The 15,076-nt window shown below is 37.0% G+C and overlaps 1 protein-coding gene across 2 annotated transcripts in view; it reads right to left on the bottom strand.

Moving 5' to 3' along the window:
* The window catches only part of slc12a2 (solute carrier family 12 member 2), a 100,822-nt gene that overhangs the window by 55,294 nt on the left and 30,452 nt on the right, over positions 1-15,076 (bottom strand). For both annotated transcript variants that reach the window (XM_057818318.1, XM_057818317.1), the window contains exons 2-5: positions 7,921-8,040; positions 4,975-5,050; positions 2,171-2,266; positions 1,711-1,850 (exon numbers count right to left, since the gene is read on the bottom strand). In XM_057818318.1, coding sequence (XP_057674301.1) covers positions 1,711-1,850; positions 2,171-2,266; positions 4,975-5,050; positions 7,921-8,040 — 432 coding nt within the window. The remainder of the gene's footprint in view (positions 1-1,710; positions 1,851-2,170; positions 2,267-4,974; positions 5,051-7,920; positions 8,041-15,076) is intronic.

Here is a 15,076-nt window from a genome sequence, read left to right on the forward strand (position 1 = left end):
AGCTTGGGCCTGACAGGAAAAGACAACGCCTATTATAAAGAAATAATAACAAGTATAGAAACCGCAAATTTCTTAGACTTCTGATGGAGAGAAAATAATGTTTCCACACAAAAATATGACTGCTTACGAGTGCGACCATACTCTTAGATTCGAGGACAGGTGCATGTGATAATGGGTATTATGGCATGATAAGAAAGGGTGGGAAATATAGGAAACTTGCATTTGATTGGCTAAAATATTACTGGCTTTGATGAAACATCTGCCCCCGTCACTCCCTGGATATACAGGTTTATATTTGCATTTTTTTCTTCCCTATTACATTCCAGAAAAATACAATTCTTTGTTGTTTAAATGTATTAAACAAGGCTCTTTCTGCTGAATATACAGTTATCTCTCACTACTTCGCGCCTCAGTCCATCGCGGAATATTTTCGATTCAAAAATAAAAATAAATATGATCATGTAATCTCGCTCCCTCCCCCTTCCTCCCCTCCCTCCCCCTGCTCTTTGTTGGCTAGGCAGTGCGCTGGAAATGCTGGTTAAAGTTAACGGGGATTGACATACGTTTGGGTTTGAGCTTGCCAGAGACGGGAACTTCAAAGCACCGCATGCGTCAATCATCGTTTACAGTGATCCTTGCCACTTTGCACTTCAAACTTGGCGCCCTTAGACCATCCTGGATTTTTTTTCCAATTAAAAAAAAATAAAATACAGATGAGCTGTCCTGAGCCGATCGCTAGTCTCACTCTGGCTACCTCCCTCCCTCTCCCTGCTCTTTGTTGGTCAGCACGTGCACTGGAGTTCCTTATTAAAGTTAACGATGTTGTCAAATGTTTGGGTCTGATCTTGCCAGAGCCGGACTTCAAAGGCCCGCGTGCGTCAAATCATCGTTTAACTTGTTAAACAGTTGCTGTGGCAACTCATTGTGTGTAAGTTAGCCGTTTGAGTGGACTCACTCGATGAAGCATTTAATAAAGCCAAGCATTTTTCTACTAGAGTACTTTATCCTAGTTTAAAAATAAGTTTTAAACATGTTAATGTCCCTACGAATTATCATAATTATTACATTTGATGTGCTTAAAATCAATTTATTACAGTATATATTCACATAAAAGTTTTTTTAATTATACTTTGGGGGGAAAAAAAAGAAAAAAAAAACATATCTCTTGCTAAATCTGAATAAATACGTTTAACACACACACATTTTTTTTCCCGGCGCTACTTTGGTTTTCACTAAAAATGAGAGATCACTGGAACTTATTAAACAATGGCTGTGTTACTCATTGTGTGTATGTGAGCAGTTTGAGCAGATTTGAGTGGACTCACTCAATGAAGCGTTTAATAAAGCCAAGAATTTTTCTACTTTATTCTTGTTTAAAAATAATTTAGTGGGACATTAACATGTTTAAAACTTATCATAATTATTACATTTGAAGTGCTTAAAATCCATGTATTAAAATATATATATTCACATAAAAGATTTGAATTATACTTTGAGGAAAAAAAGTGAAAAAAACATTTCCTATATGTATCTCTTTCAAATGCTAAATCTGAATAACTACATTAAACGCACACAATTTTTTTTTTTCCCGGAGTTACTTCGCGGTTTTTCGAAAAACGAGGGATAACTGTATATGCATAAATGTGTTGTCTTTCCCTTTAAGTCTATTAAGGGTTTGAGTTAACATGAATTAACAGTGAAGAGGCTTACAGCAAGAAGTTCCACAACGGTTTCAGCAAAGCCCACCACATACATGGCCACTGCCACTGCATTGGCAAAGGCAAAGATTAGACCGATAGAGCCGCCAAACTCGGGGCCCAGACTTCTTGAAATCAAGTAGTATGCGCCGCCTAGAAAGGTGAAAATTGGGAAAGAATAGTCAGTCAATCACAAAGAAATACATGATGCGATTTTTGCCTCTATTACTACTTCACCCTGCTACAACTTTTGCGATCATAATGAATTTGGAAAAAAAAAAAACAATAAGCATATTAGCTTGCAGATCTTCATATTTCTTATTAGGTAGGGCTAAAACAACACAGCAGAAATATATAGTGAATACATGTGAACCGGACGAGGATGGGCAGTTTAAAAAAAAAAAAAAAAAGCTATAGTTCACGGCTTTTCTATATTGTTCATTCTCAGATAGCAATTATAAGACAAGACATACCCCCTCGAACAAATCCATTGGTTGCGATGGCAGAAGTGGAGAGTCCAGTGATCGTCGTCACAACGGTGGCCATGGCAACAATCAAGCAAGATAGAGCTGCAGAAGACAAATTTTTACCTTTACAATACCTGTGTTTATTTTTAAATTGACTATACAGGAAAAAATACTGATAAGCCTGTCATGTATCACTCAGTACTACGACACGACAGCATTTTTTCATCTTATTTAATCTCAAGGGACATCAATGGTTCTTATAAAAGTAAATTAATACACAAGTCCTCCTGAGAAGGATTTGTCAGTCTGCAGTTGCACATAGTGGGAGGAGCAGTGCAGTAGTCGGCAAACATATTTTTGCCCTCTGGCTCAGTACCTGTGAATTAACATTTGATTTAAATTTTACTAGTAACGCTGTACAAGATGGAGATTTCATGATATCAATATGCCAGGATCGGGGATGTCCCTGATTCAATCACATGATCGGAAATTGGGGCCGATCACTTCATTTTTAGAAGATCAGGATCGAGTGAAAAAGATCAGATTTTTAAGATTTTTACCTACTACTTGTACTATTATTATCATTCCGATTTGTATTTATAATTTATTTGTTTTGCGATGTGTAACTGCTATTTGTGATTGTACCTGCAGTACTTATGAAGTATTTAGTGTAGGTTTTTGGGCTGTGGAACTAATTAATCAAAATATAATGTATTCTTAAAGGAAAATTTTGCTTGACATACAAAAATTTCGACTTTCAAACGAGGCCCTGCAACTACCATAATTTTCGGACTATAAGCCGCGACCAACCAAATTTGACGCGAAAACGGCATTTGACTATAAGCCGCAGCCTATAGTCAAATAAGGTGTAAGATATTTACGCCAAAAGATATAAACCGGTAGCACTATATTTTAGTACTGCAATGATTAATTGATTAACTCGACTATTCGATTAGAAAAAAAAGATTCAAATTTTGCTGCTTCGAGTATTTGTTTAATTAAAGTGGCGTTGAAATGTTTTTTTTTAAAAGTTTGTATTGATTTGGGTAGATATACGGCCCTCTAGTCTACCTCATTTCACATGGCTGAATCCAGCTGCTCCATGTTAAGACCAACATAAGCCAAGTTTTTGAGCTAATGTTTTTTTAAATGAATTCATAATTTAGTTTATGGATATATTTAACCATTTTTTTGTGGGAATATGTGTTTGAACTGTTTGTTAAGAACATTGTGGAAAAAAAAACTAGCGTTTTATAGCATTTAAGCTAGCAGACTTTTGCTATGTAAGTTAGCCATTGTTCCTTTGTTGTACATATATCCTTATTTATTTTTTTTTTATACCGTTTGAGGTTTAGCTCAGGTATTTTAATTTTTCATGTTCCTTATCCAATTACTCGAACTAACTAGTTCATCGATTAATCGACTACAAAAATAATCGATAGCTGCAGCCCTACTATATTTGATAGCGCCATCATAAGATTGTCATAAGTTCATAGGAACCACCATGAAGCTTTGAACCAATTGGCTGTATAGCTTCATTGCATCAAGAAGCTTCATTTGGTCATCACTGTTCCCTTGGGGAAGACCGTCAACCTCTGCTGCCACCTGCTGTCAACAATGTTGTCGTCCAACATGCCTCCTAACATGCATTGCCGTGCTACAGATACAAGTAACAATCATAGATCATGTTCTGTGCTAATTATTTCTTCAGTTACTGTTCCAGTTGTTTCATTAATTGCTATGGTATTTGGTAACACTTTATTTGACAGTGGTGCCATAAGACTATCATAAGACCATCATAATTATGACATGACACTGCGCATTAATGAATGGTTATGACAGATGTCATTTTGTGTCATCCATCAAATTATCTCGCTTTTGAATGGATGTAAAGATCCGAGCTGGACATAAATGGATTAGGGCTGCAGCTATCGAATATTTTAGTAGTCGATTAATCGATGGGCTAGTTAGTTCGAATAATCGAGTAATCGGATAAGATACATGAAAAATTAAAATAACTGAGCTGAGCCTCAAACGGTATAAAAACATAAATAAATGAGGATCTACTGTATGTACAACAAAAGAACAATTGGCTAACTTACATAGAAAAAGTCTGCTGGCTTAAATGCAATGAAGTGCTATTTTTTTTACAATGCTCTTAACAAATGGTTCGGACACATATTCCCACAAAAAAACGGCTCAATATACCTATAAACTAAATTATAAATGCATTAAAAAACATTAGCTTAAACAAAAACTTGGCTTATGTTGGTCTTAACAGGGAGCAGTTGGATTCAGCCATGTGAAAAGACGCAGAACAAAGGGCAGTGTATCCACCCTAATCAAGAAAAAAAATGTGCACTTTCAAAATAAAGCATTACAACGCCACTTTAATTAAGCAAATACTCGAAGCAACAAAATGTAATTCGAATATTTTTTTTCTAATCGTATACTCGAGTTAATCGATTAATCGTTGCAGCACTAAACTGGATTTAATGATAATTCATGTCATTAATGCCCATCCACTGTCAAAGAAAGGCTTTACCTATTAACCCAAATAAATCAACATAAAAGCCGAACTGCACTATAAGGTGCAGGATTCAAAATGAGGGAAAAAAGTAGCTGCTTATGGTCCAAAAATTACGGTAATTAAATTTGTTTGTAGAGGTACCACTGTAGCTGATACAATCGATTATTAGTCACAAACAAATCGAAGATCTCGATGTTTTTTTACATCAGAAAATGATGATACTTTTGATTTGAAGAAAGATTCACATGGCGTCAATATGGTGTAGGACTCATATGCTTACCAATTCCAGCCTGTCCCACAATCCAGGACATACGGATAAAGAGCATGACACCCCATATGTTCAACATACATCGGACCTGTAAAAAAGACACACAATTCTTCACTCCAAACAGCAAATGTATTCATTTGTGAATAAAATTTTACACTACCAACAAACAATAACAGTGATCAAAAGAGAAACACTAAAATGAACTGGACAACTGAACTTCTCGCAGTTTATCCTTATATATAGTTTATCCTATACTCCTAGCTTAGAGTTGTTGATCAGTAATCAAGTTTTCTTGATTTGTTTCTACATACAAATTATATCAAAATTCATAGTCATGTCAAAAACAGTGAAACGGGAGCTGATAATGATGATCTTCTTGGCTAGCCCTTCATTAGGGCCCGAGCACCAACATGGTGCGAAGGCCCATTGTTCTGCAAAGGATTATTATTTTGTTCATGGCAATTGAAAATGACCCATTTGGAGGTCTTAACATGCTCAAAACTCACCAAAATCTGCACAAACATGCGGATTTGCGAAAAGTTCGATAATTTGGCAACGTTGTGAAAAATTGTCCAAAAAATGGCTCAGTGGCGCCCCCTGGAATTAAAAAAAAAGGCCTCTCCATTTAGGTTTTTTCAACGTAGAGCGATGAAATTTGGGGAGTCGATACCTTGGGCCAAAATGCTTCAAAAAGTCTCTTGCACCCATATTCCAAACCCAACAGGAAATTTTGGATTGAATATTGAAAAACATGCCAGTTTTGTCGAAAACCAGGGTGCACGTTTGAGACCACTGCGCCGAAGCAGTTAGTTGGATCCTCCTCAAAATTGGTGAGACTCTTCATGAGACATATGAGATGTTAAGTTATCAAAGTGGTGAGTTTTCATTCACGGGCCTGATCTGGGCGGAGTACCAAAATCGGGCTTATTTGGGGATTAGGGTTAGGGTTTAGGGTTAGGGCTTCTTCAGGGCAAATGAAAATGGCCAATTTGAAGTTCTGAACATGCTCGAAAACTCACTAAAATTTGCATATGTCAAAATGGTGAGTTTTCATTCATGGGCTGACCTGTACGGGGCGTTTTTTTTTTTTTTGTGTGTTAGGGTTTAGGGTTCACACTCTGCTACTTCTTCTGTGGGAGAAAAAAAATACTATGTACTTCTCAATGACATATATTAGGGATAAAACTACTTCTGTGGGAGAAAAAAATACTATATACTTTTCAATGAAATATATTAGGGATAAATTGGTTCATCTGATGACAGCAGTATAGAACTGCTTTGACTCAGTAAGGCTATTGCTTCACACTCTGCTACTTCATCTGTAGGAGAAAAAAAGATACGATGTATTTTTCATTGTGCCTAAGTCCATGGGGTGCCAAAGTGGGACATTTTTTTGACAAAACACCAAATTCAGAAAATGACTAATAGCTCCCCCATACAACGTTAAATCTTTTTCATATTTGACATGCACGTGATGTATCCCAGCCTGAACTCGACTTCATTAAAATATCACCCATTAGGCCTGGTGCTCTCTGCTGGGAAAAGGAAATGGCCTTTTTACGAGACCGACTCCTCCTCGAAGGGGAAAAAACCTAATGACCCCCAAAAAAATCACCGAAAAGAAATTGGAGAAATCAACACAGGACTCCCGAGGGCCCGTTGAGTCCTGCTTGCAGGGCTAGTTTTTATTGTTACTCTTTTAAATTGGTATTAATTTAACATATTCATAGACTTCACTATCAGTTGACGAGTCAGCTCCTACAGACATTGCACCAAGGCAAAGTTCCAGAATCATCACCTTGTCAAGAGTCAAGAATCTGCATTGGACAAGGTGATGATGCTGGAACTTTTGTTTGGTGCCGTTCCAGTGAGATTTACCTGAAGAAAACAAAATTCCCTCAGTCCTTGAAGATATGGGGCTGCATGTCAGGCAAAGGCACTGGGGAGATGGCTGTTGTTAAATGTTCAATAAATGCTCAAGTTTACATTGAAATTTCAGACAGCTTTCTTATCCCTTCAATAGAAAATATGTTTGTCATTTTCCAAGATGACAATGCATCATGCCACAAAGCTAAAATTGTTAAAGCATTCCTTGGAGAAACACTAATCCAGTCAATGTCATGGGCTGCAAATAGCCCAGATCTCAACCCCATATAAAACCTGTGGTGGTCCAGAGCAAGGCTCCGGCCTGCAAGGATGATCTGGCAACTGCAATCAAAGAAAGTTGGCACCAAATTGATGAAGAAAACTCATCAGTCCATGCCTCAGAGACTGCAAGCTGTCATACTAGCCAGAGGTGGTGCTACTAAATACTAGAGATGTGTTTTGATTGTTATTTCTTTGTTTGTTTCTCATGATTCCATATATTTTTCCTCAGAATGGAGTGATTCTATATTTATTTCCCTGCACTTGCACTACAAAAGTAAAATTTACTGACCACCACAATGTTTTTATTCATTTCTTTTAGTGTTTTTGAATGCCGAGGAGTTGCACTTTTGAACTAATTCATTATTTTTTTCAAGCTTTTTATCTGAGCTTGTTCTACATAATAAAATGTCTGAGTGAGTGCTCGTCCGAGACTGGTGATTCTGTACTCTTTGCTAAGGGTTGTATATGTCTAAGGGAGGTGCCTGTTTTGGTTTTAGGTCGCTAGTGCCTTTGGTTTTGAAAATATTCGAATTTTAAGGTTTTGATAATAGGCCCCCTACGGAACGGCCCCACGCCCATTTTTCAATCAACTCATAGTGAAGTCTATGGGCTTTTTTTAAAAATTATATTTGGTCATTGAATAAATACTAAGTTTTGAAATCAATAAATAATTGTGTTTTTTTACTGAGTATCACAAATTAAATAATAATAAAAAAAAATAATATGGGCTCATTTTCTTTCCAAAACCACGCTGCCCTACCAAACACCCCCTTTTTGAGGAGTTATACTGTACAACGTAAGACTACAAACCAGAACTCCTTTAATCCAGCCAAACTTGACAACTCCTTTAGAATCAGCGGCTTCTTTTGCTGCAGCTTCCTCAGCTGGTGTGAGCTCGTCGCCATTGGCAAACCCATCTTCAAAGGGTTCCTGTAAAACATAAAACATGCCCAAACATAGTTTTAATATGGAGAAAAAATGTTCCATTTGAGTGAGTAACACAAATTTGGACAGCTAAAACAGTTGCAATAACCTCAATATAAACATCTGCAGAGGTAATTCCTTGCACGTCTTTAGCTCTTTCTGTCCCTCCTGACAATTTAAGTCCAGCTGCTGATCTAAAGCTTCTTAGAAGACGTTATCTAACAGCTTGTGACAAGTTTTAAGTAGGGAATTTTGAGCAAGGAAAGCCTCAATAATTTTAAAACTAGATGATGGACAAAAACAAGGTTTGGCTGCAGCTATCGAATATTTTAGTAATCGAGTAATCGACTGAAAATCCTATCGATTAATCAAGTAATCGGATAAAACATTTTTTAGGTAAAGAGCAATTATAAATATACATGAGAAAACAAGACATTTCATCTAATATTGAACCATTTTCAGCCAATCAGTGTCTTTATTTTCGATGTACATTGTTGAAAACAGCCAACAATTGCCTCTCAGATGTGACTAGAATAAAAAAAAAAAAGACCAATTCACTGCTTTCACTCCAAAAACTTTTAGATCTTTATATATATACATATATATGTTAGGGCTGTCAAAATTATCGCGTTAACGGGCATTAATTAATTTTTTAAATTAATCACGTTAAAATATTTGACGCAATTAACGCAGATGTCAGACAGATTTAAATGACAGTACAGTGAAACGCTCACTTGTTAATTGTGTTTTATGGAGTTTTGCCGCCCTCTGCTGGCGTTTGGGTGCGACTGATTTTATAGGCTTCAGCACCCATGAGCATTGTGTAAGTAATTATTGACATCAACAATGGCGGGCTACTAGTTTATTTTTTGATTGAAAATTTTACAAATTTTATAAAAACGAAAACATTAAGACGGGTTTTAATATAAAATTTCTATAACTTGTACTAACATTTTTCTTTTAAGAACTACAAGTCTTTCTATCCATGGATCGCTTTAACAGAATGTTAATAATGTTAATACCATCTTGTTGATTTATCGTTATAATAAACAAATACAGTCCTTATGTACCGTATGTTGAATGTATATATCCATCTTGTGTCTTATCTTTCCATTCCAACAATAATTTACAGAAAAATATGGCATATTTTATAGATGGTTTGAATGGTGTACCGCACGCAGGCTATTTTTAGACCGTGACGTCGCATCGTAAAGCGGAAGTAAAGCCGAAGTGGGACATTACAGACCTGCCCTCGCATAGACCCAACGTAAAAAGTGCTACTTTTCTCCGGTAATCTTTCAAAAACGAACATGCCGATCACACATTGCTTTTTTGGAACTTGTCGAAACGACTCTAGACATTACGACACATGAAGATGTTTTCTTCATACGTTTCCGGAAACCAAAAACTCGAGAGGAAAAAATGTGAAGACCGAATCAACTTGCGCGGACTTTAACAACAGCTTGGTGAATCCATTCATGTTTCATATGCAGTAAACATTATGTTGGATTGGCATGGTCTTTCAGAGGACAAAGAGGTAAGCCATTTTTATATTTTTAACTTATTTTTTTAGCGTAACGTTGTGCCGTACTGCTTGTCTGACAATGAATGACCTGAAAAGAATTACAATGGTATCTGACTGCCACTGTTACCGTTTCTGTTATATATATATATATATAAAAAAACAACTTTAGTAAGGGGGAAGTGTAAATAAATTATAGGATTAAGATGTGTTATCAATGAAAAAATTAAAAGTGTTCGTTGGCTGTCACTGAGTAGCATTTGCTATCGCTACACAAAGCTAACTAAATTACCCCCAAGAACGGTAAGAGACGTAGGATAACGAGAGGATATATAAGAAAGACAGGGCTGATGGTAAAGGATAGCTTGTTGAAAGGAGAATGTCATTGTCAGTCGCGTCGATAAAAAAGCTAAAGCTATGCTTAGGTCGGCTCGTTTTTTTCGTCTTTTTCAGCCTTCGACACTAAAGCCATCTCTTTAACTGAACATTTTTATGTTCTTCCACATCTTTGCCAGTGAATTTGGCACCAGGCACATCATTTTCGGAGAGAATTGGTAGGTTTAACTCTGTAAACATCTCCTTCGTACACGATTTCCGTTCATTTCCTATTAGGGACAAACGGTGCTTGTCCTTACTTAGCAACAGTAGCTAATGTCATGAATATTAATGAGCGGAAGTGACGTGTTGCTTGCGGTACGCCATTGCGATTAATTAATTTTTAAGCTGTAATTAACTCGATTAAAAATTTTAATAGTTTGACAGCCCTAATATTTATTTATTTTTTTTTACCTAAAAATGCCATTACGCTTGATAACACACATCACTTCAAAGTTAGGTGTTTTTTCCCACGTGTTTTAATTTAATTTTGATTTGTGTCAAGCCATTTTTAAGTTCTAGTTAAGTTTTAAGTTAGTCTAAACTGTAAGTCCAGATAGGATTTTGAGTTTTTGAAGTGTTCAAAATAAATGTATTGTAACATATCAGGTTATAATATGACGGGGATATTTACATGCGTTCCTGAATGCACCGCGTGACGTGCGGGGGTGAGGGATGTGCGGGAGAGCGAGAGACGTGCCTTCCTGTTGTTGTTGTTGTTCCACAAGTTCCCAAAAAAGAAATAATTGCAACCTAACGAAGCGGGTGACTCTTTGTCAAAGTTACAGTATGATACCTAATGTATTGGAGCACATTAGGGACCAGTGCTACTTGGTGTTTTATCCAGCAATGACTACTGATCTAAAATTGACAGTTAGCTTTATCATGTTTTCATTTTACACCCTCATCACTCTACAGCGCTATGTTTTCACAGATTAAATAAATCGTGTATGTAAGACACGTTAGCCACGCATCGACAGTGGTCTTAATAGAAACCTAGCCCTCCGCAGGGCGAACGTTACGTGAGCGAGAGACAGCAACGTTAGTCTTATTTATTAGCGCTGAGAAGTGTACTGCTTTAATATGGCGGCTGTTTACTAACCGTCATTTCGCATCTAGTTCAACATACATGTGATATCTATGAGACGCATCAGATGCTACCTGCTACCACCATAGCATCATGCGGGCTAGTTTTTAGCAACGTCGGCGTAGTTTGTAGCGGCTGTCTGCTGCAGGAGTTTTTTTTTTTTTTTTTTTAATTGCTTCTTCCCCTATGCACGTGACATCAGCGCGTTGTCCCGCATTAAAAGTAGTACGGGCAAAACATGATGCTTAGAGCTGGCAAAATTAAACGAATCCTCGAGGTGAATAAAATTACTCGGATCAGTTTTTAAACTCTAGTTGCTCCAGTATTCGTTTCAGCTCTAGTTTCAATGCTTTGTCGGTGTGTAAGAAGACAGACAGACGACAGCCACAAAACATCACTGCTCTAGAGGAGATCTGCATGGAGGAATGGGCCAAAATACCAGCAACAGTGTGTGAAAAGCTTGAGAAGAGTTACAGAAAACGTTTGGCCTCCGTTATTGCCAACAAAGGGTACATAACATAGTATTGAGATGAACTTTTGGTATAGACCAAATATTTATTTTCCATCATGATTTGCAAATAAATTCTTTAAAAATCAAACAATGTGATTTTATGTTTTTTTTTTTCCACACTCTCTCATGGTTGAAATTTACCCATGTTGACAATTACAGGCCTCCTTAATATTTTTAAGTGGGAGAACTTGCACAATTAGTGGTTGACTAAATACTTATTTGCCCCACTGTACCGTGAAACTGGTAACCGGCACATGCCTACTCCCGACCCCCCCCCTCAAAAGTTTCTCCTCGGATCTACACAATTCACGTAGGTCACCACTTTTGACTTCAAAACGGCGAATTTCTCCAAAAGGTGAGAGATTTTCATGCCTGCGAATTATGTCACTAACTCCATCTATGTGCAGCTCGGATCTTTACATCCATTCAAAACTGAGTTTGGTATTTACATCTGTAGCACTGCAATGTATGTTAGGAGGCATGTTGGACGATAAATGTTGTAGAGCTGTCCCGACTAGCCGACATCATCGATGACGTAAATCCGTCGACGAGCACAACATCCCGCCGACGGTTAATGAAGGGTTAAAAAAATATATGCGTGGAAAGTTCAGAATATCGGACTCTGTATGCAAGCGGGGAAAGCGGCATAAAGCCAAAAAAAGCGCACCAGAGTGTCCAAAACATTGACTTATTTCAAAGAAACAAAGGAGGGTACACTCTTCTGTCCTGTCTCTTCAATGCCAAGCTTGGCTGCACGTCGGCCGTGAATAAACACCTCAAGCGCCGTCACCCAGTTTGTAATTTTTTTTTTTTTTTTTTTCATTTTTTGTACACCAGAGGGTGCTGTCGCCTGACTAAATAATAATGTTTCATTGACAATGGGCCTATAAGTGCTATTAGTATTGTTCTTAATGCTAATTGAAAGGTTTATTTTGTTATGGTTTATTTTATGGTATAGAAAATTATATAGGGTTAAAAGGTCATAAATATATACAGTATATACAGCGATTGCACTCAAGGGAGAGTGTCAATGATAAGGTAATAAATTAAGGTAAAGGCAATTCATATAGGCAATTCATTGATATATAAATAAGGTTTAAAAGGAAAAAGGTGAAAAGTTTTTGTTAATTTCTAATTGTGTTGTTTTATTTGTGTGCACCGTAGCTCTTACGGTGTGTTTACATCAAGGATGGAATAAAAGTTGTAAACCATCAGTTTAAGAGACCATCTTTTCAATCGGGATGCTACACTAGTTAATTCTATCATCATTTGAACTCATTGTTTATTTGTGACTGATTATTGTTATTTACGTGTTTATTTGTACTTTAATAAATAATTTAAGTGTTCCAATATGTTTTTTGTGAATTGATAAGCGTCAACAAAAATTTAATTGCTAAATTAGTAAAAAAAAACAAAAAAAACAAAAAAAATTTTTTTTTTAAATTTAATTAGAAAATTAGATTAGTCAACTAATCGTAAAAATAGTCGGCTGACTAATCGGGAGAAAATTAGTCGTTTGGGACAGCCCTAAACTGTTGACAGCAGAGGTTGAATGTCTACCCCAAGGGGACAGCAATGGCCAAATGAAGCTTCTTGAAGCAATGAAGCTTTGCAGCAAATTGGTTAAAAGCTTCATGGTGTTTCATTTGATCTTATGATGCCACTGTGAAATATAGAGTTTCCAGTTAATATCTTTTGGTGTAAATATCCCATAAAACAGTGAGGACAGCTGCGGCTTACAGTCCAGTGCGGTTTATCTATGAAAAAAATGCCGTTTTCGTGTCAAATTTGGTGTGTCGCGGCGAATAGGTGCGCCATATAGTCCGAAAATTACGGTATAAGAAATAAACTGAAATATACCTGGCTGAGATCCAAGAAATGTATCAAAATCAAAACTTGAGACAGTTATAAGAGGATTATTGTTTTTGACCCATGCGCTAACATAAGACTGTGGGGCCCTGAAAAAGTAAAAAATGAAACTATAAATCTAAATAAATGAAGCCCACTGAATAAAACTTGAGTGGCCTGTCAAGAATTTAATCACAGGAAATTATTGGGCTTTATTTTGAACTTTGAACATATCTTAATAATAATTAGAACTAGGGCTTAATCTTAGACAGTGCCCACGGGGTTAAAAAAATGTCTCTTCCAAAAATAATTTTTCGACATCTTTGTGTTTCTGTGGTGGAAAAATACAAACATATGGTAAAATATCAGTGTCAAAAAAACAATAAGCCTTCTGTTTATGTCAGTGGAGCTGGACCCATTTCCTTCTGAGCTGCACACCATGTGATGGAAAAACAGACGTCACTGCAGCCATTCAGCTTTGCTGAGAAGAGGATTGTATTTGTACAAGAAAAAGAGAGCTTTGATTAAAAAAAAACCCAAGCTGCAAAACAATTTAGCAGATTTACTCCATTAAAGTTACTTATATTTTGTGTTGACCGAAATAGGGGACCTTGTGAGTCAATATATAAGTCTTGAAAAAGTACTATAAGTGCAGCAATTAGAAACTGGCCTCGACAACAGATCTGTGTTTTTCTTCCCGCTTTCTCCCAAATGGAGTGATACTCCATATTACAGGCTACTTAAACCCAGAGGGACAAAGGGAAATGATCAGATGGCCACTATCTCGTCTCCTCATTGTATGACAGAAACCTCAAACCTACCCGGTGCATTGTTCCTTTATAGGACTGAAACCCTTCATGGGGCCTGTTGGTCGAACCTAAATGACAGGTACAGACAACGAGTTATCTGTCTTGGAGCGGTTCTGAATTACAGTCAGTCTAGTCAGAGGTGGGTAGTAGCACTTAACATTTACTTGAGTAACTTTCACCAATATAATTCACTAATGAGACGTCCCAAAAATAATGAGTTCATTACTGAGACATAAGTCACATGACCACATACAAGCTTGTAGTCGGAAGTCCTATGTTCACGCAGGCCTGTTCAATCATGTGGCGTCTTTAACCCTTTAACACCAGACGTGTCGGCGGCGACACGTTTACGCATATCATTTTTTAAGCCTTGTCTTGCTACAATTTGCATTTTATTGGCTATTATTCTGGTTGAAATACAGTGTATCACAAAAGTGAGTACACCCCTCGCATTTTTGCAGCTATTTAAGTACCGTATTTTTCGGACTACAAGTCGCACCAGCCATAAAATGCCCAACAAAGAGAAAAAAATGTATATACCTGTACAGTTGTGGTCAAAAGTTTACATACACTTGTGAAGAACATAATGTCATGGCTCTCTTGAGTTTCCAGGTATTACTACAACTCTGATTTTTCTCCGATAGAGTGATTGGAACAGATACTTATTTGTCACAAAAAACTTAACTTAACTTAACTGCACCAATTCTGTCAAGAGGAGTGGTCAAAGATTCAACCAGAAGCTTGCCAGAAGCTTGTGGATGGCTACCAAAAGCGCCTAATTGAAGTGAAAATGGCCAAGGGACATGTTACCAAATATCAGCGCTGCTGTATGTATATTTTTTGACCCAGCAGATTTGATCACTTTTTTCTGTTCACCCATAATAAAGTCA

This window comes from Corythoichthys intestinalis, chromosome 17 (assembly GCF_030265065.1).
Source record: "Corythoichthys intestinalis isolate RoL2023-P3 chromosome 17, ASM3026506v1, whole genome shotgun sequence".
Classification (NCBI taxonomy): domain Eukaryota; kingdom Metazoa; phylum Chordata; class Actinopteri; order Syngnathiformes; family Syngnathidae; genus Corythoichthys; species Corythoichthys intestinalis.